Source organism: Tympanuchus pallidicinctus, unplaced genomic scaffold, assembly GCF_026119805.1.
Source record: "Tympanuchus pallidicinctus isolate F22 unplaced genomic scaffold, pur_lepc_1.0 scaffold15, whole genome shotgun sequence".
Classification (NCBI taxonomy): Eukaryota; Metazoa; Chordata; class Aves; order Galliformes; family Phasianidae; genus Tympanuchus; species Tympanuchus pallidicinctus.
In genome coordinates this window covers 11,150,313-11,176,075 of record NW_026294669.1, presented here as the reverse complement: position 1 = coordinate 11,176,075, position 25,763 = coordinate 11,150,313, and the positions used below count along the sequence as shown (strand labels likewise).

General features: G+C 45.5%; 1 protein-coding gene across 5 annotated transcripts in view; it reads left to right on the top strand.

The window, feature by feature from the left end:
- GLI2 (GLI family zinc finger 2) overlaps positions 1-25,763 on the top strand; it is a 177,387-nt gene that overhangs the window by 143,575 nt on the left and 8,049 nt on the right. For 4 of the 5 annotated variants that reach the window (XM_052675716.1, XM_052675712.1, XM_052675714.1 and 1 more), the window contains exons 6-12: positions 6,312-6,513; positions 8,626-8,839; positions 10,321-10,434; positions 13,724-13,855; positions 17,212-17,361; positions 20,575-20,739; positions 23,937-24,218. In XM_052675716.1, the coding sequence (XP_052531676.1) occupies positions 6,312-6,513; positions 8,626-8,839; positions 10,321-10,434; positions 13,724-13,855; positions 17,212-17,361; positions 20,575-20,739; positions 23,937-24,218 (1,259 nt within the window). The remainder of the gene's footprint in view (positions 1-6,311; positions 6,514-8,625; positions 8,840-10,320; positions 10,435-13,723; positions 13,856-17,211; positions 17,362-20,574; positions 20,740-23,936; positions 24,219-25,763) is intronic. The other variant, XM_052675717.1, reaches the window with a different exon arrangement.

Sequence of the window (25,763 nt, the reverse complement as noted above, 5' to 3'; positions counted from 1 at the left end):
GTGAGCGTGATCCTTTTACATACCTGAGCCCTTCATATTACTCTTATCACACTTCTTGGAAAATCTCTCTTCTCACACCTGATGATGTTTTCACTGCATCAGGTGTGCAAAAAGATCAGAAAAGTAATTGGGCATCAGTGTCAGCTGCAGCCTGTTGCAACTGACCAACTGTCTGTTGACATGGACTGAGCAAGGATGCCCCAGAGTTGCATCTCTTACCAGGTCTTTACTGTGCCACTGCATCAGTAGTTGAAGCACTAAAGTAAACCAAATCTAAGTGTTATTCACCAGGCTGCTTCAGTTGCATTCTGTCCGTCCAAGCAAGGACTCTAAGTCCAAGAGCAGAGCTTGAATCCAGTCTTAAATCAAGTTGTCCAAAAGCCTGTATTTTCAAATCAAATGTTAACTCCCCTCCAGTGTCACAGCATTCCTGGTGGGACACTTTTGAAACTAACTGTCAGCATCTGCTCACCAGAGCAGATCTCTTTTCTAAACATGGGTGTGATGAGGTGGATTATTCCAGGTAATGGGGTGGAGAAGGCACCCATGGGGCAGGAAAGTCTGAATGGAGAGCTCTCATTGTTACCTGCAATGTAACAATGCAGGTTCATCATCGTGAAGGAAATGCCATTTCCTCTGGCCTGACTTGATGCTTGTGCTCTTATAGCTCTGTACATCAGAAGATCTGTAAATATTGTACAAAGCAAAGCTGTTTCACCATTGGAAACCCTGCAGAGAAAGGAGACAAGGTGATCAGTAAGCAATGCACTAGTTGCTCCAGGAACAAGATCTAGGTCTTTGGAGTAAGGATTCTCATGGCCAGAGAGAGAAGAAGAGTTTATCTTTAAAGCTATCACTTCTGTTAGTTACAGTGTTGGAAGCTTGTTTGAGTTGTCCTTACTGATTATGGGAATGGTAAAAAAGTGTCCTGAATCCACCTTATGTCCAGATGGCACTGTACAGACAGTCATTCAAGTCACAGGGGCTGCACAGGCATCTTTGTGCAACCTAGCAAGCTGTAATGGCATTTCATCCCTTTTTGAAGGCGGGGATGGACTCCTGCTCTGATTCTTGCTGGCTAGTGCATGGCAGTCACAAATGTCTTGACTTGATAAAATCAGTTTAATTGGGAAAAGGCTTTGTTGAGCACAGGACTGGCAGCTGGAACAGTCACCTGGGATGTGGGCAGACATTCGAGCAGGACTTCATTCCCCCAAGTCAAACAGTGATTCAGCCTCCACTGTCTTTCCGTCAGTCACTGTTGTTGAAACCTTTCTACTACAAGCAAGTGATTTAATAGTCATCAGGGTAAGAAGCTGGGCTGGCAGTGTAACCAGGCAGTCATTGGCAGGCTCTCACAGTTAGCAGTGTGAGAGGTAGGTTCAGGACTCCCCTCTAACAGATTCACACAATGTGACTGCTCGATTCGGAGGTTTGGAGCCTCACAGTGACCTGGGAAAAATGCCTTGTGTGGGCTGAAGGCCCAGCACACGGGATGTGCAGGCTGAGCCTTCTGCATCACAGATGCCATCCCAACCCAGCCAGTTGCTGACTACTCGGGCAGACAGCCTGCCCTGCGGTTGCTTCCTTAACCACTCTGAGAGATCTTTTTTTGTTGTTTTCTTTGTCCCGGCACAGAATGGAAACTTGCTGAAGTCTCAGAAAAGGTTCATAGAATGTGAAACGGTTTCCCACCCAGTTCTAGCCAGCAATCCTGTTTTCCTCCCTAGAAAAATATGTGCAGAGAAAAAGTCCCAGAGCATCCCATAAGCACTCTGTCTGGAGTTCTGCTGCACTCTGGTTTCTAAAGAATTCAATTTACATATGCAAGTTGGGTCATCTAAACAGTTACCTTGTGGATTGGGAGTAGAAGAATGCAGCCTTGTCTTTCAGCGAGGATTTGAGGGAAGCATTAGTATTCCTTGAACTGTGAAGCTGATCAGGCCCTGGGGAGGGCAGAAAGGAGGGTCCCAGGACAGCATCTGGTGCCAGAACAAATGTCCAGCATCTGCTGCAGTCTGAGTGAGACGTGTGCTGCTGCTGCCCAAGGGGAGAGGGGAATAAGGAACTGGCTGTGCACAGAGCTTTAGTTGCTTCTTGCTGCTGCCTGTTGATGAAAGGACCATCCGTGGACTTACTCTCATGATGGGAGGAGAGGGTATTTCTGAGTTCTTTGGGCTAGGTGCAGGGAAGCGGTGGCCAAGGTTTTAGCAAGGAATTGATGAGCATTTGCAGCCCATGTGCTTTGTGGGCTCAGTCACTTGGAAGGAAATTTCCTCAGTGTCCTCTGATCAAGACCACGTGCTGCTGTAGTGTCCTTTGGATGGCCCACAGCCATGGTGAATGTTTCCACCACAGGCTGCCCCTTGTGTGAAATGTGAGGTGTGCCCTATGGCTTGTCACTGGCCCCCTGTGGATAAATCAGAATTTGGGAAGAAAATCAGTTTCTGACTAATTTGTGGATGTGGTAACTCACAGACACAGTACCAACTGTGGGCTGTGGCCCATAACTTCTTTCTGAGCCTTGGTGAAAAAAATTGGCATTCAGGGGAAAGCGACTAAAGGTTAAAAGGTCTCTGAGACAGAGAGGCACAGAGAAGTTTGTTTTGAAAGTGGAAATTCAGGCAGATTAATGAACTTTTACATCATTCCTTATTTTTGTTTCAACTTCTGAAACAAAGCTTCTGAACAGACCTTCTTTCAGAACAACAGCAGCCAAATTCATATTTATGTTTGTTTGCTTCAAGAGTGGAGAAGGGTACTCTGACTACCCTGGTGTTTAACACTCCGAGGCACTCTGTCCCCATCTCTCTGTCTGAAAAATGGATCCCTCTTCATCTCCTTCTCAGGGTATTCATTGCTGGAAAAGTTTTGTGCAGTTTTTCCTTTGAAACATTACTGGGTCTCATGCAATACAAGATTTTGCTCATGTATTCAAGTGACTGTCAGTCAGCTCACTCTGGGCACTTTGTCTATATGTGTAGCTCCCCTAACATTTGTCTTTGTGCTGCCTGTTTCCACTTGATGTTCATGTTTCATGTCGTCATATCAGGGGATTAGGCCAATTTTATTAAGAATGATCCTAGTGCTGTTAATCTGCTTTTGAGTAATAATTGTGAAAAGATTCCCCCTTCTTAACACAGTCTTGAGTGCTTCCTTCTGTGGTTCAGTTCCTTTTACATTTCAAGATGCTTCCCTTCCTGGGTGCTGCTATTGAGAGGAGATGAATTGTTCATCTGTAGCACAATTTTAGGTCACAGCCTTCTCTGAAAACTTGCAAGGTCTCAGAGGCTTTTGTGTAAAGTATGAACCCATCCTACTGGATCTACTCTCAAATATTCTGTATAGCCCAACAGTACTTGCAGGAGCTAAATCAGAGCAGACATACACTAATGCAATGGATATTACTGGTTTGGAGCAGGAGAAGTCCCAGACCAGCTTGCCAATCTGACAGCTTTCAGCAGAGCTTTACACAGGGAAAGAAGGGCTTACCTGTACACAGAAGGGTGCCCACGCTGGTTGCACCAGGGAAAGCAGGGCTTCTGTTGGACGTCAGGACTTCTTCCCTTTGCAAATTAACGGTGACCAATGGCTGAACCAGCACTGTGGACATAAATCATTGGAAAGAGCAGCGAGAAATGAGTACAAGGCTTTTCTTTCTATTTAGTAATTTATCAAGGGAAGTGGCACATTAATAAACAGATCTCCCTTGAGGTGTGGGAGTAACAGAGATAAATATGACTGTCAAATCTGGCCTGCTTCCTTCTGTTAGAGAAGGAGAAGACTGTGGGAATGCAAATGCAGAAAGCAATAACTATATCTGGAAAGATGCATATTATTTGTAGGACAGAAACATTGACAACTCAGCCGAGATGGAGCCCCATTGCATTTGGTAGATGCAACACATAGGAAATAAAACACAAACCCTATCTTAAGGAGTTCATCTGAATGTATGGCACTGGGAAATAGGGATGCAAAAAGAAGCAGCAACCCGCTCAAGGCGATGTAGATGCGTAGGGCTGGGACAGCACCCAGGTAGTCCAGGGTGTGTAATGAATGAGGATGCCTTATTGCCAGGAAAATAACTTAATGAGTTCTCATCAGTGATAGTAAATGCATTATTATGTTGTGGACAGAGTACTGCTTTCACCTTTACAACTTGGACCCAAGCAACCCTCGTGGTTGTTGTTTTGGGGCCCTGTCAGAGCCCACATTTCATGGATAAAGTGTGAAATTTGGGCATTCTCCAATCCCAGTCTTTACAAAGGAACTTTGTTTACTCATTTTGGTTTTGATTCCATAGCACCTCGGCACAGTGGCGTCTGCTTTTCCAGCTCCTGAGGGAAGCACCACTCATTGTGTGAGAATGGGGCAGGGCAGGGCTGGCCGCAAGCATTCAGAAAGTTTGAGTCTGGTCCCACCAGATCATGGGACAACCTTGAAGTCAGGAGGTGATGTTATAGATTACCGTGTGCTCTTTGTGTTTGCTGCCTGGCCCTTGAATTGAGTTTCCAAGATTCTTCCCCACCCCATGAGGCTGCGGAGCTGCAGTGAAGGAATCGCAGCCAACAGCTCTTGAAGCTTCCCAGGTGCAGGACAGAAGTCACAAGAGTACTTGGTTCAGCTTAACCTTGTATTTCCAGAGTAACCTCATGCAGATCACTTACCTTGTGCAGAGAGGGACATTATGAGTAGCAGGGGAGCAAACCCTATGCATATAACAGTATCTGGGCACAGCAAGGTTGGAGCCACTTGGGTAAATGAGTGACTCACTCATTCCAGGTTCCAGGAGATTGAAGCCCATCCACTGTGCTCAGGAAAATGTTGACAAAAACTTTTGTGAGCCAATACAAATCAAGGAACACATTATTCTTTCTGCCAGGTTGTATTTTACTACCCTTGTACATCCTATTCGCCCCTTTCATACCAGCACTTGTCTGCAGGGCAGAGAATTTGTGCTCCTGCAAAGTGCCAGCTTTCTATTTGGTGAGATGCAACTGAAATCTGTCCCTCCAACTGTCTAAAGAAAAATAGCTTGCATTGCCTGTCTGGGCAAGTTACTGCTTCCTTCACAGTCTTTAATGGGATGTAGCCACAGCAAGCCTGAACGGCAGCTTCCCAGGAGACTACAGCTGGAAAAAACAGGTAGTAATGCAGCACTGTGCTCACTTGGGTGGATTATGGGGGTTACCACTGGACCCTGTAGAGTATTTCACCCTTAAAAATCATTTTTAAATAACAGCAACTCTTGGAAGCTGCTCTCCTTGCTTTGGAGGGACAAGCCCATCCAGGCAGGGCTGAGGCTTGGCCAGGCATTGGCCATACCTGGTTATTGGGAGCTGCTGTGATGTTGCCCAGCCCCGGCTCCCATCTACACCACCATGTGACTTGCAGGTTGTTTAGTCTTGGGCAGAGCTTCCTCAGGATGAAGTCAGTTGTTCTAGTTAGCAATACCAAAACGTTGGGGGAGGCCAAATTAGTACAGTAGTAATTCACTGTGTGTTGCAGATCCACAAACAGGACTGGCAGGGTTGGAAGTGACTTCATGCCTGAATGATTGACAATTGCTAATAGGGTCCAGGCCCTGGCAGATCCCCTTGGAGGAGGAGAGCTTGAACTTTTGTGCCTGAGCTGCCAAATTGGTTTTCTTAAAACTCCTAATTTACTTTTGAGGCTCCCAGAGTCTCTCACCCTGCTTTAATTGGGTGGTCAGCATTGTGCTCATTTTCATTCCTTCTCCCTCTGCGCACCGTTGCACGCACCATGTCCAAGGGCTGCCTGGGTTCTGACGTGGTTCCGCTGGCCTCTACTCTTCGCTGAGTCAATGGGGTGGCTGTGCTCATAGAAATCCTATGGGGCCTTTTCCCTTTTAATTTCAAGTTTATTTAGTGCCAATGAAAAACGATGACTGACAGGCTTCTGTTTACCCTCTGAGGAGGATGCAGTATGCCGTGCTGCCTGCCCTGGGTCACTCAGCACTGAGCAGAGGGGAAGCCTCAGCTGCTGCCTGCTCTGCTTCTTGTACATCCCACAGCAGTCCCGAGCCAGCAGGTCTCAGCTCCTGCTCGTCGCCCTTCCTAAGAACCCCTCTGTCCCCAGCACACTGATGATCACACCAGCAGTGAACTGAGCTGGCCATTTGCATCTCCAAGTGATGGCGAGAGTACACTGGGAGGTCCCCACACCTCCTGAAACCCATCCTCAGCCACCAGGCATCTGCTTCCCCTCACTTGGCTGCAGGACGGAGCAGCCCGCTGGTTTTGGCTGACAAAGTCTGTGCTTCATTCGCCCCTCCTCTCTCTTTCCTGCAGTGTCCCGGTTTTCAAGCCCACGGGTGACTCCGAGATTAAGCCGAAAACGAGCCCTGTCTATCTCCCCACTGTCTGATGCCAGCATTGATCTGCAGACGATGATCAGGACCTCCCCAAACTCCCTTGTGGCATATATTAACAACTCCAGAAGCAGCTCAGCGGCAAGTGGCTCCTACGGCCATTTATCTGCCGGGACAATAAGGTAATGCTTTGGGGGCTGTCTAACTGTGTAACCCCCCTCAAAAGGACGAGGGGTGTCCTCTAACAAGGGAGATTCATTGTGCCTTTCCAGTACTTGAAGAGAGCTTATAAGCAGGAGGGGGACTGACTTTTTCACAGTGTAATAGTGATAGAGCTGAAGGAATGGCTTTAAACTAGAGGGGAGATTTAGGTTAGATGTCAGGAAGAAATTCTTTGCTCAGAAGGCAGTGAGGTACTGGAGGAGTCTACCCCATCTCTGGAGGTGCTCAAGGCCAGATGGGATGGGCCCTGGGCAGCCTGAGCTGGTGTGGGGCAACCAGCCCACGGCAGGGGGTTGGCATTCAGCAGACGTTAAGATCCCTTCCAACCCAAACCATTCTTTGATTCTGCGAAACCCTCTGTTTGAAGAAACTGCCCCCAAAGTATTCTCAAAATTACTGGCCCACATTCTTAAACAAATATTGCCTGGGTGGATTTAAGAGCCTGATTCTAAAAACATATCTGAAAAAAAATCTAAGCCCTTGAGTAAAGTTTTGCTCAAATCTTAATTAAAAAGCACTTACGCTAGGCAGCTTACTGTTGTCAGTTCCTGCCGTGATTGCTTAACCCAAGTTTCACAATGTTGTTATTCTTTTTATTACTTAACTGTTAAATATGTTAGTTCTAATTAACATTGTTGTTGCAAAGCAAGGGTTTATAAAGATCCTGTGCTTTTAAACTTGTAGGGGAGCACTGCCATTAGTAACCATTACATTAATTTTATCAGTTACTTTATCTGACTGTCATTTAGAAATTGTAGAGTGTAACATACTGCTAGCTTAAAAAAACAGTGATAGTCATTTTTGGACTTTGTTATAACACAACAGTGCTGTGCAGCAACCTGCCATCACACCTCATTTACTGCAGCACGCTTTCGACTTCTAGAGCTCTATAACACTGAGGTGATTTTTACCCATTATTCTTCTGGTCAAGTTGTCATTAAGTAGTTTGGAATAGAAATACTAATTGTGTGATCACCAGCAATGCATATTTTCTCTAAAAACAAAACTGGAAATGAAGTCTGTTGCAAAGTCTGTTGCTAATTATGACTCTGTTCCCTGAGCGCTTACACCATGGACAGTTTTAGTGACATGAGAAAAAGTACCATGAGTGGTAAGGATTCAGGACAGTTGTGTTTAAAAGGTGCCAAATAATTGATTTGGGGCTGAGAGTCTACAGTTTGTTCATCCCTCACCTGGAGTAAAGGGAGCAGAGGATACTCACTGCACCTCCTGTGTTCCTCCATCTCTATCAACAGAATCGTAGAATCATAGAATCATTTGAGTTGGAGGGACCTTTAAAGGTTGTCTGGTCCAACTCCCTGCAATGAACAGGAACACCTACAGTTTGATCAGGGAATGTCTCCAAGGACAGGGCATCCACCACAGATACATCACTGGGGTATGAAAACCTTGTTTCCAGAAGCAGAGCTTCATTTTAAATGCCTCTGCCTGCTGCACCTTGGCTCCAGCCCATTGCCTCTAGCTAGCCCCAGGGAGTTGGTGGGGTTTCTGATCACTGCTGACCTAGATTGGGGCTGAACCAGTGACCTACATATAAAGGGTGACATACTTCTGCAATCCCCTGAGCCAGCATGTTCCTCACCTGAGTGTAAATTACATGTTTTGGACTATGCTAAACAGCTTGTGATTCACCCTGGCCGTGATCTCTGCCAGGTGAGCCAGCCAGGTGATGCTGTGGTCTCACAGTCCAGGCAGCTTAACCCTGAGCTTGCAAGCCTGCAGAATAGAGTTGGGAAAAGCTGGGGGATGTGTGGCTGCGAAGCCAGATGTGTTCTGAGCTCCCTGCCAAGGGCTTTGCTGTTTTTAAACATAAGAAGCAGAGGAATTATGGTCAGTCTGATGCATGGGTCAGAAAGTTTGCTGAGGTTCACACGAGACAAAGCTTGCTTTTGCAGCAAAGCACAATAGCAAGCTTATTGTTGCATTGAAGCACCTACCTGGGATGCTGCATCCTCTACGAAGTCCTGGCCAAACTCAGTCAGTCACTAGCCAAAGTGCTAAATGCTGTTTGAAATAATCCCTCATTGTTTCTTCTCCTCCCACCACTCCAGCCCTGCATTCAGCTTCCCGCACCCCATCAACCCCATGACGTACCAGCAGATCCTGACCCAGCAGCGAGGTCTGAGCTCGGCTTTCGGGCACACTCCTCCCCTCATCCAGCCTTCTCCCACCTTTCCCCCTCGGCAGCACATGGCCGTCATCTCCGTCAACGCACCTCCGGCACAGAGCAGCAGCAACAGCAACTGCATCTCCGACTCCAGTCAGGTAGGGGTGGCTCTCACCTTACAGCATTCTTTATTCCTCCTGACAAAGCATTTCTGGACTTGTCACAGTCAGATTCTGCACCCACCTCCCACTTTGAACACCCACACACTCACATACCAGTGCAGGAGCCATGGCCTTGATCTGGCAAAGCGCTGAACATGACACACAGGGCCATCTCAGGCAGCAAATCTCCTTGAGCACCTGTCACATGCTGCTGAAGTCAGTGGGATTTGGCACATGCTGAAGTGTTTTGCCACATAAGCAGATGAATACTGTGAATCAAGCTTTGTTGGTCTTTCACCTGTCCCTTTTTCCTACTGATGTGGATCATGCAGATAGTTTTAAAGCACATGACTCCTTCCCTCACAAGCAGGTAAGTGCATCCTGTGGGACCTCTCACCATTTTACATATTGTTCCCTTTTTTCACTTGTCACTTTCTCTCTCATGTCTCTGCTGATGATTTTAAGTTTTGCAGAATGAAAGGCCATATTTTGAGTATTAGGAATGCTGCAATGTATATGAGGTCATACACCTCACCTGGTCCATACTGATACCTACGCACTCACACACATATCTCTGTGTGCACATATCCTCCCTACGCACATATGCAGTGAATATGCGTAGCACAATTTTTAACATTTTTTCTTCTCCTTTTCATTCCTTTGAAGTTTAAATTGCAATTGCTTTTCTCCCCAGAGACTTACTTCACCTCATTTCACACCCATTTCGAGTTGTTGTTTTAGTTGCACTATCCTGAACTTTTTAGACTGGTTTATTGTTTTAGGATTTCTCATGGCTGCTGAACTGCAAACTCTGTTTGTTATTGAAGGCTATTTGATTGATTGGTTTTGTTTTCTTCTCACAAACTGGCTACCAAAATAATGTGGCTGGTAGGAGTTATGCCTCTGTTTAATAACTTGCTTGACCAATCTTGAGCAATTAGCAAGAGTAGTGTATTTAAAATGTTAACGTTCCAATTTTATGAACATACAATGGGATTTTTTTTCTCATGAAGTTGTTTTCATTTTTTTAAGAGCTTAGCAAAATATACACTGCCTTTCATGCACCCAGCATGAAGGAGCACTCACATGTAACCAGAGGCCCCCACTCTTCTTGGGAATTCATTTTCTCAACAAGTCGTTTCATCACATTGAGAAATAAAATCTTGTCTTGGGTGGGTCTTACATAACATTTTCATGGATCTGACAGGGACTGCATCGTTCCGAAAGAGCCAGGCTTGCTGATGAGCTTGCAGAAGCTGATGGTGCCCTTTATTTTCCCCTCTTTCTGGCTTGCACAAACCCACACAGGCTAGTTTTCACATGAAGCCCGTGGCAGCAGGCCAGCATGCCATTGTCCGCATCCGCTCTTGATGCTCAACTTTGACTGATTTTTTAGTTCACTTTGAACAACGCTGTGGGCTGCATTGAGTCTCTCATCCCAAACCCTGTACCACATCTTGCCTGGTTTTCCTTCCTAGAGCAAGCAGAGCAGCGAGTCAGCCGTGAGCAGCACCGTCAATCCTGTAATTAACAAGCGCACCAAAGTCAAGACCGAAGTCGAGGGCTTGCCCCCAGTATCCCCAACCACGCAGGTAACCTCTTTGGTGCGAGACGTGTTGGGGCCCGAGGCAGCAAAGCTGCTGGGTCTTCTTGCCTCTGGGAACGATGCTGTTGGCATGTTTTGATGCAGTGACTGACTGAAGCATTGAGTGGGTGCTTAAGACTCAGCATGCAGCTGCTGTGGTTGGATACAGATAGAGGAGGGAGGGAATATTTGAAGCATGATAACTTTAAATAATGGCATTGGAGTTTTCTGTGCTGCAAAGCAAGCAGTATTGGTGTTTCAGAGCAAACATAGATTACAGGGGATTCTTGCATGTAGGTAAAAAGCTTGCAGAAAAAAAAGGACTCCTTGATTCAACAAGGAATTGCTCCTAGCAACATCCTTTACGCCAGTGTCACATTTGACACCAAGAAGGGCCCAAATTCCCCTTGCTTTCTTCCCAGAGCTCTGTGATTGCAAACTGTTTAATGGCTGACAGTATCCATCTGACCATCCTTTATCACAACTGTAAACTATCAGGAGTGCTCTGGGCACTTCATTTTCATGAAATATTAGGCCATGTTATTGTCAGGCGAATGGAAGAGTTGATGACAAATTTCTCCTCCTGCCCTGGTTCAGGAGCAGGTCTCAGCATGATGCATGGGGACAGCAATGTGTGCAGTCATCAGGGGGCTGGTAAAATTGATGAAGATAGCATATCAGGGAAAGATAAACATGCTGTAGTCAGCATGATTAGGGCAAAGAGGCATCTCTCTGGAGCTTTGAGTTTAGGAGCGCATCCACACACTGCTGGAAAAGCACATGCCCCAAAAAACCAATCTGGCCAACACCTATGCTAATAGGCAACATGTTTCTTTCTTGCAGCAAATGAAAAAAGATTTGAAAGCCATCACCAGCTTTCTAAAGCATCTGTAGCAGAGGAGCTGTGGGACAGAAAGCTACTTCCTTGATGGCTGTCATTGACAGCAAGGAGTGCCTGTAAAGCACCAGCCTGCTCTCCCTGCAGGTCTGCCCCAGTGCTTCATCCACTGAGTCCCACGTGAAATAAGCACTGCAAGAAGGGAGGGAATTGTTTAAAGTGGTACATGGAGGCTTGATTAGAAGAACAAGATGAAATTAAGAGAAAGAAAATGTATTCTCGTTATCTAATGGTTCCTAATGAGGAAATATGTGGAGTAATACCCCAAGAGAAATGTAGGTTTCACATCTTGCAACATTTCAGTATTGACTGAGAGATTATTGGAATATGTCTTGTGAGAGACAGTCCATTCCTGGCAGGGAGAACAGATTAGAAGATTGAATGTCATGGGTGTCTCCTTTTAAGCTGGTCTAAGCAACAACCAGCTTTTGAAATTTGGGGATTTCCATTCTGCATGAGACTGCTGAAAACCTGATTACTGAGGAACAGCCATCCCAAAAAAGCATCCATATGTGTGTTTTGTTTTGGAAATGCTGCATTAAAAAAACCTCATGTGAGTTGTGGTTTGGGTGTCTAAAATCCTTGCCAGACAGTATCTCCCATGCTGGTGTGTGCTATAAAAAATGTGATCCAGACAGAATCCATGGAACACAGTGAAGCATCAGGCAAGACAGACCTGAGTTACTGTGCTCTTATGATACCACAGTAGCTCCAATGCAGGCTCAGATTAATGTTGAACTAGCCAGAAATGAAACGTGTCAATCCTCTTCAACAAATTAAAAAGGTTTCTGTTCAGTTTTTTCAGCAGAAAGTAGAAACATTTTGGCAAAATGATATTTTTAGGAGAAAATTTCACTTTTTCAAAGACAGCTTTTTGTGGAAAGAAACATCTCTATAGAAGTATTGTTCACAGCTCATTCAAATAGAGCTGCTGGAAAAAGAAAGTGCTGTTTGAACTTTCTGAGGCTATTGCTCAGATATACTTTAAATCTCCAGAAATCTTCCTGTGAATTTCTACAGTTTCCTTTCCCAGGAGCCACCTTGCAATACATATATATGCATATATATATATATGTATTTAGATGAAGAGCTAATTAAAACAAATCTCTTCCTCTCCGTATCTAAACCGTTGAACTGAAAAGTCACAGCTGGCATGTATGTCATGAGCTAGTTAATGAAAATTGTTGAACTCTCATACAGCACATCTTACTTTCCAAGCCATAGAATGCCGTTAAGTCATTAATCATTGCAGCCTCTCAGTAGGCACTGCAAAGATGTTGATGGGGAAGGAGATGGCAGCCAAATAGGTCCATCTGGGCAGGTCAGAGACAATTTGAGATGGGTCTAGCTGTGGCCAAATACTAAAGGGGCCAAGCGGAGCATCAGATCACAACGTCAGATGGAGTCAGTCACCCAGGTGCTTCTGTGCCCTGCAGGTGGGATGATCTGTGCTGGGCAGAGGTAGTAATTGGGAGGAAAAGGAATGAAGTGGTTCAAAACCAACAGGGTTTGTTTTGCATTGCTAAATTCCAGAGTCAGCACTGGCTGCTGGTTGCCTTGTCTGTAGTGAAAGTAGCTGTGGCTCGTATTGTGTGACCATTGTCCCTCTGACTTGTAGTAATTTGCATTCATGTTCTGTTACACTGTTATGTAGGTGTCAATGTTTTAATCCTTGCAGCAGCCATATAAAATGTCTTCTGTGATTCATTTAGCTCTGAGGAGTTGGGTAGGCAGAGAAGTTCAGGGGAGAGCTCACAGTGTTCCTAGGATTAGATTAACTCAATTATGAAGACTCCATACTGGAGCCAGAGCCCCTGGATCTCTGCTCTGCAATCCACTCATCATAGAGTCTTGCTCAAGATTTTTACATTTGCCAGTCCCAGAAAGTTCTGAAGGCTCAACACTTTTTCCTGTGTAGTGTCCCGCTGCCATAATTTTTTGGGTAACAGTTAAGCATCATTTTCTGATCTATTGAAAGATAATATATGTGCCTCTCTGCAGCCCATATCAGGTGAGACTAGTAACTATAAACTTTGGCTGCTTTCTTCATGCTTGTATTTCCCTCACCTCCACAGATCAGAAGTGTTGCTCCAGCAAAGGACAAAAACAAACATCAAAAGCTTTTTCCTTTCTCCAGCCTTTCCTGCAGCTGCTCCTGACCTGACTGGAGCCAGCACCACTGCAACCATGGCTTTAGGGTGTTTCGTGTATTGTCATTAACTCTGATCCATTTCTGCCAAAGCTCCGTAACTCATTATTTCTCTGTAATCAAGGATGCTGTGTTGCTACAATGAGCTCACCTTAGTGATCAGTTGGTACCTGCCTTGTAATCTATGAGTGACAGAGGAATTCAGATGAAAGAAGTTCACCTTATACTCTGCACTGTTGTGTCTTGCAGGAGCATCTGACAGACCTGAAAGAAGATCTAGATAAGGATGAATGTAAACAGGAGCCTGAGGTTATTTATGAGACAAACTGTCACTGGGAAGGGTGCACAAAGGAATATGACACTCAAGAGCAGCTCGTCCATGTGAGTAATGGCTGGGAGGAAACTCCAGTGATAAATTTGGGTTTCTGTGCACTTGTCCTCATTTTTTATCACTAGCTGCTGTACAGCCAGAGCCCACTCTGGGAGCTACTAAAGGTGCAAATCAGAGATATGATGTGTAAACACTGCCAAAGCAGGTTGCTGCTCCCTGAGGAGTTTAGCTGCAAGAAGCGTCTCATAGATTATTTGATGTTGCTCTCTCCCCAGCTGCTGAGGCTGCAATTTTGGTCTCCTTGTGCACAATCTAGTAAAAGAAGATCCATGTATAGGACCTGATCAGAAAATGGGGAGGACTGAGTCCTTCTCTCAGGCTGTATTCACTGAGCCTCCTCATACAGCTACACTAGTGTGCAAGGATGATCTGTAGCATCCACAGACCTTGGCCAGTGGTATAAGCTGTGGGGCCATGTCACTTAGGGACTGTTGATGTGCCCAGTTCATTCCTCTCACTTCCCTGCCCATAAGCAGAAATAGAGCACTTCCAGAGTGTGGAGATATGCTACAGTGTCTCCCTCAGGGTCTGAAATAAAGAAAGTGGGCTGATTTTTTAAAAATTGGGAAATAAGATTTCAATAATCACAATGATGTCCCCAAACTAATGTCAAAGCTGCTCTCTGAAGGATCTCCAAACTAAGTCATTTGAACCAAATTTTCAGTTCTAATTAATTCCAAGAACCTTTTGTATGCTTTGCATCGTGTGGGAATCCACTATTTGGTTTTTCTTTGGCTTCTGGGGTTGACAAATCCCTCAAACTCCAAGCAAATCCCTGAGAAACTGTGTCTCAGCCCTGCAACCTCCCAATCCTCATTTGGGCCCTGTGCTGTGAGCCCTGCTTGTTGGACACCAGCCTGGGCCTGCTGGGAATTCATCACCCTCAGCAACAATGCTTTGTTGTAGGTCTTCATTTGACTGTAGTCATGTTTAGATGCCACCAAGTAAGCATTAGTCTCTATCCCTCAAGTTCTGCACACAAATGTAACCTTAAGCTCAGAGAGACTGTGCTCCAAATGATCATTTGGGGCATTTACTTTTCTTCAACTTAAAGCTAAACACCTGCCCAACCAACCAGATGTCACCCATTCAGAACAATTCCTTGAGGACAGACAGATTTGGAAATTGTTTTCAAGGGCCAAATTAGCAATATGCATTTCGGTTTAATGGATTGCACTTTGTGCCTCAGGGTGGTGCTTTACTGTAGTTAAACCACAACGGCCATGTCGGATGGGCTGGTCTCACTTTTGTCCAGCAGTATTTGTGCACTTCCCTCTCAAACGTAAGAAAAGCCCTTTAACTCTGCCCAGTGCAGGGCAGATCCAGGCAGCTCAGCACAATTTATTTCCAGAGAAAAGCCAAAGAAAAATATTTGACAGAATGTCCAAGATTTTCCTAAATTTGGATGGTTTTAAAAACGGATATGTCTGTACTATGATTACTAGCAATGTGGGGCTGTGGATTTGGGATGCCCAAAATACACATGTAAATGAAATACAGATGTCATAGGCCAATTTCTGAGAAGGTGGCATCCCACCATGCATGGAAAAAATTCTGTTTGTGTGCAGAGCAAAGTACTTGGGCATGCAGGGCCTGTTTTGCACATGCAGTGGGCAATGTGCTTGTGGGAGCAGTGCGTGTCAAAGAGGAGCAGCAGGAATGAGAGTGTATTTTTTCAAGCACTGCTACTGCTTCCAGCCTAGAAGGCTGCACACATCTCAGAGAAGCCCAAGGAAAGCCATAGGCTTGTTAGGGGTTTAGTGAGGACTGCGGAGCAGTGTAGTTAAGTGTGGTAAGACGTGTGACTGTTCCTGCGTGGTGTGATGGGAAGCAGATGTTGCCCAGACAGTGAGTTCATAAGCCTTAAGGGGGGCTGCAGTCCTCCACCAATAAAAGTGTCTTCCTCTGGCCCAAGGGGAATCCAATAGGAGAGCCTACACGCTTCCTGCTAGCACTGCTTTGCATAGTCTTGGTTGCAAGTCAGATTCCCACGCAAACAGAGCCAGGAGACATCTTTGCAGTCCGGTCTAGATATGGTTTAATGTGTCCATAGGTCTCCCAGGGGGCTAACCAGATCTCTGCCAAAATATCACACCAGTGTCATGTTATAAAATCAGAACCATAGGCAGCTGTGCTCCAGTCCCACCCGAAACCTAACCCAAACCTGTCTGCCACATCTTCCCTCCGTCATCTGGGCATGTGGCAGGTCTTTGTTCCCAGGCCTGGGTCATGCATACAGAATGCCAGGCTTAAGTTAGTCAGGGCCATGAAGGCACACTGCTCTGTTTTCCAGAGTTTCTGTGTCCTCACACTGCCCCGCCACCCCAACAAATCTCATCCCAAGCCACAACATGTGTGCCTGGCCTTGGCCAGGGGGTGGAGACGGGGACTGGAAAAAAATCTCAGCACAAAAAAACAAAACCCAAACCCAAAGTGGTTTATTTTAGGATTTCCTGTCAGTGAATGTCTGCTGAAAACACAGGAGCAAGGACAGGCATTATTTTTGGCAGCAAGACCCCATTCAGAGAGACAAGGCTGCTGCTGCAGCCAGGCTTCCAATGGGCCGGTCTCCGACTCTGTTTATTTTCATCAGGGCTTCATCTGCCTCTGAATGGTGAAAAGCAATCCTCATCTTCCTCTCAGGGAAGATGAAGGCATTGTTCTGCATCTGACTTTTCAGAAGGAGGATTTTAGTGACCCAAGAAATTAGTGGTCACTGGGGCCACCAAGCTCTACCTAGCACATAGCTCTCAGCTGCTGTCATTTCCTGCCTGCCCCACTCTGAGGCAAGTGGAGGTTTCAGGGCCAGCACCGTCTGGCTCATCTCCTCTGCCTCCTCTTTTGGCATCTATCCACAAAGGGGTCCTGTCTGCGTGGTGTGGTGTGGGAGGTTTCAGCAGACAGAAATGACACTGTCATGGATCAGAATATTCTGAGTTGGAAAGGACCCATAACGATCATTGAGTCCAATTCCTGTCAACCAGGGTCCACTAGCATCATTCTCCCTTCACCCATTAGCACTGGCACTGGGCAGCCCCGTAGACACCAAGAGGGCTACTTGCTCCCTGGCACTGCATGTCTCCCTTGCTTTTGCAGCACTTATGGAAAACCTCTGATTTATAGCTGCTTTGGACCCAGCACCCAGCTGGACATGCCAGACCACAGCACTGGTCCCTGTGTCCCTGTGGACAGAGGGGTTATTGGGGTTATCTGTGCACCTGGCACCCAGGTGCAATGCCCAATGACAAGCACTGGGGAGGGCACGGCTGGTTTTGGGAACACCATCTGTGCTTTGCTGGCATCAGCTCTTCCAGAAGTGACCTGTTTCTCCCTTCTCTCCCACCAGCACATCAACAATGATCATATCCATGGGGAGAAGAAGGAGTTTGTCTGCCGCTGGCAGGACTGCACGCGGGAGCAGAAGCCCTTCAAAGCTCAGTACATGCTGGTGGTGCACATGCGAAGGCACACTGGAGAGAAGCCCCACAAGTGCACGGTGAGCTGGCGGGGGTGTGCAGAACTTCTCAGCTTGTCAATTGGGACACTGGATTTTAGGTCACATAAACTTGCAGACAGGATCATTGCTGCTTGCAGGTCACACCCTGGGGAAAGTGCAGCAGGAGGAGGGCAATTGAGAGGCTGGTGGGCAAAACTATTTTGTGGAGAAAGTGGGTTCAGCTCTACCACAGGGATACAGAGTGACTCCGGACAGGTCACTTAATATGCAAAAAAGGCAACTTAGTGCTTGTGTCCAAGAAGGAAACTCAGGAACAGCACACGATAGGGAAGCAGCCAGCCTTGGTTGTGTGTAATTCAGCATCACATTCAGCACTGCCCAGCACTACTGCTGGGGGCTGCAAGTTTCCTGCACCCGTGTATCCAGGTATGCACTCCTGCCTCCCCTGTTTTAGTTCAGAGGTGATGAAAACCCTGGGGTGCTTAAACCTTGGGAAGAGCTCTGTTCCCAAACCTTCTACATGCACACAGCATAGCACCTAGCATTAATCACTCACTGAGGAACAGTGTAGGCTGCCATTTTGTATCTCAGTCCTGAGGGTAGAGACTCACCTCTTCCTCAGCCTTGAGGAATTGAAGCCCATGTCTCCCATCCCATGTGGAGTCTCTCATCAAGCCACTGGCTGATGTGGGGCAGCCAAGGACGCGTGAGAGGGAACACTGGAAAGAAGTGAGCCATGGAGCTCAGTGGCTGCGGCCAGCTGGTAGGAGAGGAACTCATCATCTCTTCCCACAAATACTTCAGCCCTAGGGTCCAGCTGTATCTTCTGCTATCTTCTGCTCCCACCCTCTTCCTCTTGCCAGCACCTCTTCCACTGCCAGCATTATGCTGTTCCTCTCCCCAGGGTCTCCAGAATGAGCCTCTCTTTCTGCTTGGCAGATGTCTGAGCCCTTCTACAGTATCTTCCTCCTCTTCTGCTGCATTAGTCCAGCCTCCAGCCCTGCTCCCCCCAGCTCTGTTCCAGCTCCTGCTTACAAATACTAGGATATGTATTATTTGCTTGCTGCACAAGTTTTTATCAGTCTTTCAGCTCTGTGTTCATTTAATTTAGAGCCTAAGCTCCCCAGGGCATGGGGCCGTGTCTTTTGTTTTAATCTTCTAAAGTACCTTGCCCAGTTCTCATGCTTTACCAATCTTACTTTTGAAAGTATCAAGGTGTATTGATCTGTGGTGTGCTGCAAAGTAAGCAGGAAGGGAAGACTAGCCCTATCCTTGCAGGTGGAAGGACTGAGAAGGTGATAAGTAGCAGGGACTTTTTCAGTACTGAGATGGAGCAGGAAAATCCTCTGCTGCTCAATCCCACCTCGCTCCAGTCTTGATTTTCTCTCACTGGAGCAATTACAGAGCTGTGGGAATTTGCAGTCTTGAGCCATCCTCTGCCTGCAGGAGAACTGTGCTGCTTCTGTGTGTGATGTGTCAGAGAAGCTCTCTCTGAAGAGGAGTGCTGACCATTTCCAATCGCCTGCGATACATGGAAGCTCTGCAGATGGTGCCCTTCTTTGGCAGAGCATTCCTTGCCCGAGTCTGGCAGTGATTTTTCCAAGTGCCATTCATTTCAGACAAGAAGTTTGTGGTGTACATAAAGCTACAGATGAACCCCATTGCAGTTTGGGATCCGGTAAAGAACTGTTTCAACAAATGACAACCAGAACTCCCACTGACATAATCAAATCCACGCCTGAGAGTGGGAACCTCTTTGAACAAACACGGCGTGCTTTGCTGAGATCTTACTTGAAAATAGGACCTCAGAATTTTTCTTCTTTAAATGCATGTGTGTCAGTATCCGTCAAAACCAAAATGGACACTCGAGTTGAACTCATGCTGAGTTCCTTTTGTTTTTCAGTGAGTGGAATGATGTGTTTCAGTAACCATAAATGACTCCAGTTGTAAAGGACTGTCTGCCTGTGCCAAGGGAAGGAAATGCTATACTGTGCTACTTCACAGTTACAGCATGTTCCATGGATCTAATGGGCTGAGGAAGGTTGTCTGAGGAAGGTGAACCAGATTCATCCTATCCAAACATACCTACAGAAGGAATCATCTCTTGAAGGATGTTCCTTGAGGAGATCTGGGTATCAGAAGATCACAGAGCCCTTATTTCCACCATCCCCATGCCAGACCATAAAAGGATACCTGAATTTGCTGTGTCTTTTTCAGCACAGTGGAGCTGTATGAGATCATCCTGTGCCCATGTGCTGGGATCTTAGATAACAAGGAATGGGAGAACCTAGTTAGAGGAGCCCTACGTGTGCAGAGCCAGGACAGCGGCACCTGAACTACTGCACCTAAGCTCACCCCATGGTTGATGTGAGGGCTGCATTCAGCCAGAATTTGGAAGGAAAGCCCCACATTTCTTAAAATTCAGCATTTGTAAGTTCCCACAAGCTTCATCAAAGAGCATTTAAGACAACTTCTTGGATTTGAGTGACTGGTGAGATCCTTCATGCTGCAGATGGGGCAGGTGCAGGGAGAAACTTCCAAGCAGAGCAGAGGGTGGCGGGACTGCATCTCCTGAAGTCTGACTTTATCTCCCAAACTGCTCTTTCTCGTTGTGTGGGCAGCTGGTTTCCTTCCAGGAGCAAGGCTTCTGGCCTGTACTCTCGTCCAAGAATCCATCTGTCTTCAAGATTGAGAGCCTTGTTTTTTAAACTGGTAATGTCAGACAGCCTGACCACAGCATCTTCCAAGAGTAGACCCAAGCTGTAATTTGGGAAACTTCAAAGCTTGCGGGATTTTTACTTGTGTGTTAGAGAATGGTCTGATCTTTCCAGCTCTGGAGCTAGGGAAGCTGCAAGGCTGGTCAAGCTGTCGAGAAGCCATCAATTCTCTGGGTGAGAGGAAAGGATCTCCATCTCTGAGTATGTTAGTTGCAGAGGGATAGCTAAGAGAATGGAGGGCTGTTCAGCCCTGCTGGAAAAAGCAGTTTCTTATTGAAATATCAGGTGTGTATCCGACAAGGAGCAACACCTTAAGTGTGAGTCACTGCTGAAACTCTCAGCGTGCCTAGGGAGGGGAATTCTCCCAACAAAGTGGATGTTGTTCCCTAAAACACAAGCCCTTTAAAGGGAAGGGAAAAAGAAAAAAAAAAAGAAAGAATGAGAAACAGATGAGAAGGGTTTAGGCAGGAGGGAAATCAATTTTTTCTGGTTAATTAATCACCCTTCTTGTGTTGTTTTTTTTTTTTTATTTTAGTTTGAGGGTTGCTCCAAGGCTTACTCCCGCCTGGAGAACTTAAAGACACACCTGAGGTCCCACACTGGAGAAAAACCGTACGTCTGTGAGCATGAAGGCTGCAATAAAGCCTTTTCCAATGCCTCGGATAGAGCCAAGCACCAAAACAGGACGCATTCCAATGAGGTAAGCCTGGGCTCACCGCAGCTCAACGGAGGGCTTTTTTTTAATTCTGCTGACAATAAACATGCACTTTACATGCTGCACTCATGTAAAAAGAAACCTACTGTAATGAGAGGTTTTTCTTATTTTTTAATGGGATTTATTTTGCTGAAGAGCCAGACCACATTAGCTTTATATTTATGAAAGCCATGTTTGAAATCATAAACAGATGTTAAAGTATGCAAACTTCTTAATCGGCTTTGGAAATTAAAGTGAGCATTTTCCAAATTCATAATTTTTAATAGTGTGAATAGGATTGTACGTTTGTGCATGTGGTGTTTCATATTAGTGTGGCACAGACTCTCAGTAGTATAACAGCTACCCGGGATTCTGACACTCTGGAAATAATACTTCCTCCATCGTTTGATGTACAATGATAGAGCACAATGCAATGCTTTGTTAACCTTGGCTAATTAAGACCCGCTATTAGTACTAGGGGAGCAGAGGAAATTGCCTTTATTGTAACGCATGTGATGGTCTGTTGCAATCAACCATAGCTGACGATTGAAATTTATATTACCACTAATTAGCTGACGGGGGGGAGAAAAAACAACACTCTGAAGTTCTAATAATGTTTGTAGCCATGAAGAATTCAGTCTGCAGCCTAATTTGCAACTGTTAAATATAGACTATTGGAGAATGGAACGCAAGTGCCATGGGTGAGAGCTTTTTAAAGCGATGCTGTGTCTACAAAGGGCTTTTGGGGAGTTTCTATCTCTGGTATCATAATATCTGCCAGTAATAACCTCAGCTCAGTTAAAGCTCTTCTGTTGAAGTCAGAAGAGGGATTCAGAGTCTAGGGTACCCTTTTGTTCTGTGTGATGCTGAGACCTGGGTCCCAGTACTATTTTAATTTGTTTGGGTATGATCCCAAAAGCCAGGTTTGTCGTTTGCCTGTGAGCAATTTCCTCAGCAAGATGAAGGTTAAAATTAACCTGTGTCTGCACTGGGGTTGGTTCAAGGCTGTGCAGACCCTGAGGTCAGGAGTGACCAACAGGACGTGCAGCTTCCCACTTGCTGAGTACGCTAGTCTGTATTCTCAATAGCTGGTGTTTGGTTAAAACAAAATTTGTTTTCTGTTAAAGTTTCTCTAACTGGGTGATAGATAGGGTGATTTACTCTCACTGATAAAACTTCATGTGTTAGAAACAGCTTGTTTTCCAGCCCTGGAATCTTCCTATGCCTTCCTCCAGAATCGGATGCAATGTCTCTTTCACTTTTGCTATTTCCCTTCCACAGCACTGTACTGCTAAGCCACTCTTCTTTCTCTCAAGTTAAGTACGTCAATCAAGACTCTGAAGTCTCCCATAGTACAGCACTGTTTCCTATCTTAAATCAAACTTGTGTGCCTCTTCCGTCCCTAAGGATCCTTATTTGAATGAACCAAGACTTCTTGTACAACTTTCAGTACTGGGTACAGACTCTCTGACCAGTTTGTGTGCATTGAAGCACATGTGAACTAATTTTATTACATGAATTATCTTTTGCCCATAGATCCCTTGAACTCTGATCCCTAGAGCTTTTTCAGGATCCCTCCTAGGCATGCCAGAGTCTTCCCTTCTGTTTGTATAAGAGATGTCCCATATTCCTACATATGGAATTTTGCCTTTGGCTGTATTATTACATTACATTTCTTCAAATAGGTTCAGCTTCCCAAGTGATCCAGATCAGGAGCTGCACAAGGTCTGTGATGACTCAACTCTTCATGCGAGCAAAGCTTGAATGCAAGGTGCCTGCTCCTCTGCGTTCCCATTTTGCACAAATGTGAAGCTGTAGGGCAGTAACATCCAGCTCCTTGTGCTCCTGACTTCATGTGCTGATACCCTACAAAGACTGCATCCAACAACACAAATTAAAGACTCAGATAACAGATAGGAATTCTTCCCTCTTCTCTTGCTTTCTGTAGCATTGAACTGTTTAATATTGCTTTTTTAGCACAGGATGGTGTCTGCTCCTCAGAATGAGTTTTAGTAGCAGTAATAATATTTCTATAATGCCTCATAGGAGGAGTTGCATGAGATTCATAAACAAGCTATTTTACTTTTTGTGCTTTGGCTTACCCAGCGTTAAAATATAGTAAATATTTACCTCAGTGTGGTGTTACAAGCATTTAGTTTATTCAGATGATCTGCCAAGATCAGCCAGGAAGCATGCTTTTGAATAAGAAACAGATTTTTGGGTGATTTTCATGTGCTTATAGTTGTGATTATAGTACACACTCCTTTGTATTTTTTTACTCAAGCTTCTGGATAACACTGGAAAACAGATTAAAAAAAAGAGTAAGAATGGTCATTTTGGGAAGCCTTCAAACAGCATTTATAGGAGCGGTTTTTTTGTGGATCTATTCCAGTGCATTGGCAGAAAAGTACTTAGAGTAGCTGTGAGGCTGAAAGTGGAACTTGTGATGAATTCAGAGCTTCCAGCACAGCAGCACCAGCTCAAACAACTGTGGTGCTTCGTATTGGAAGTTCAATAATAATAAAAAAAAAAAAGTTAAAAGAAGAAAAAGAAGAGTATCTGTTTGCTTCTGTTTTCAGAAGCATGGCTTCATCCTTGTTTTCCTGTGGCAATCAATGATTCATGAATTCAAGACTAGAGTGCTATCGTCTGAAAAAACATTGCATGTCTGTGGTTTGTTTTGCACAATAACAGATTGCAAGGTGGCAGGTGCTGGAGTGGTATGATAGATTGTGTAGGGTTACTCTGGTCCGGCTTGGTTTTGCTGGAATTCCATCAGCCAGGTCTCAGGCATTTTCACGGTGCAGACCTCACCTTAGCAGAGAGAACGTGCTATGACCAGTCCTCTACATCATCTCCTGCCCATTTGTAATCAGGAAACATTCCTGTGGCCACCCAAGCAAATACATACATGGGAAAGTAATATTAGGAAAGTATTTCATGAATTCTTAGCTGTCTTTTAATCCAACAACTGAGAACAAGGAGTTTAGCCAACATCAAATGACTGGCCAGGTCTGTGTGGATCAGCAGCAGCCCATATATCACATCAGGAGTATCTTGGTCTTGGACAACCCTGTGGAGCAGATGCCCTACATTTTGTTGTTGCCAGCAGCCATATTCACTATATTCTCTTGGCCCATACAATGCACCTGGAATATTTGGGCTTGCTCTAAATATAACGCAATATCTGCTTTTATTTACAGAAACCGTATGTCTGTAAAATCCCTGGCTGCACAAAGAGGTACACAGACCCTAGTTCCCTCAGGAAACATGTCAAGACTGTACACGGACCTGATGCCCACGTCACGAAGAAACAGCGCAACGATGTGCACCCAAGGCCACCTCCGCTCAAGGAAAATGGGGACAATGAGGCAAGCGCCAAGCAGAGCAGTAAGGTGTCAGAGGAGAGCCCCGAGGCCAACAGTACCACGAGGAGCATGGAGGATTGCTTACAAGTGAAGACGATAAAAACAGAGAATTCTGTGGTAAGAGCAGTTGCTCTTAGAACTCACACGGTTCCTAATTTCTCCAGTACAGTGGGGGCGTGAAGCATTGCATGCCATTTACAGTTGCTCTTCGGCTGCCCACACCCTAGAGTTCAGGTTCAAAGATGAGATTGCAGGTCAGGGCACAGTCCAGAACATTTTGTACTTTCCTACCCAGCAGCACAAATTTCCATCCATGGAGTCACAGGGGCTATGTGATATCATGCTTGGCCCGCCTGTGTTGTATACTTGGGTAAAACGTGGCAATATCACAGATTTTCAGTACCCTCCTCACCAGCTTAAATTGCGCAAGAGATGTAGGACACAGATTGATGAATGTGTCTTTAAGCAGAAGTCCAATTCCTTTTCTCCCTCCTCCTTCCCCATCTCCCTCACTGTTCTTCTTTCACTGGAGTTAACAGCGGCCTCTTGAGATCATCTAGTCCAACCCTTTGTCCCAGCTGGAGCTAATTGCTCAGGAGTACACCAGTTCACTGCAGGACCCCCATCTGCCAGGAAGGATTGTGGTGGGGTGATAGGGTGGGGAAGTGATGCCTGCAATGATCAGGTGAGCTGGAATGAACAGTCCTTCTTGTTTGACTCACAGAATATGAGCTTGCAGTCAACCATGATCATACTTTACAGCCCCATGAGTTGCCATAAGTTGGAACAAAGACTATTTAAAAACATTCCAGCCATTACAGCAACTCCACAGTAGGCAGTAGCATGGTCAGTGATGCTAACAAAGTACATACGCTGATGGGCCCAAGTGCATTCAAAACTCATCCAGCACATGCAGGGAGCCCACCTGCTCCTCTGCATACTGCTGCTGGTGAAGGAAATGGGGCACTGAATGCATAGGAGCATTTTTGCCTTTTGATAGTTCTCTTTACCTTCATTCCCAAAGTCCTGGCCTCCTGCACCAGCTCAGAGTGTGGCAGAATATGGATCAGATGTGGCAGAAATGGCCTTCACCTTTGAAGGAGGATGTAAATACAGTCCCCAGACTTGTTGGTAGAGCTGGAAAGACTTGAACTCCAAAATATATTTTTTCTTGACTTGAATCCAGTCTAAAAGATTACTGTTCCAACCAAACAACATACTCTGAAATGACAAGGATTTTATGAAAAAGGCTAAGGGATGTAATTTTTAACAAATTAGAAATGAGTTTCATGTTTTGGTTATGAAGGATTTGAGCATTTTCATATCCAAAATTGTCTCTGACTAAAAGAACAGTTTTACCTTAATAATACTCTGCACTGGGTTATAAAAATGGTCCATGAGAACAGGTGAACAGAATGACCTCTCTCCAGTACTTTTCCTCTGTGTGTTTTTTTATTATGAAAAAAAACAAAACCCACAATCACATCTCCCCACCCAGTTCCTTCAGAAGGTGTGGGCTTGTTTTCCCAGCTCTCTGTGCTCCCAGGGCTGCATCCAAGATGTCTTATTGACAGCAGGACCCGTGTGTCTGCTGGTCCTCTGTATTCTCCCTGTCCAGTACCTCACCCATGCATGAATAATGAGCAGCATCTATCCTGGAGG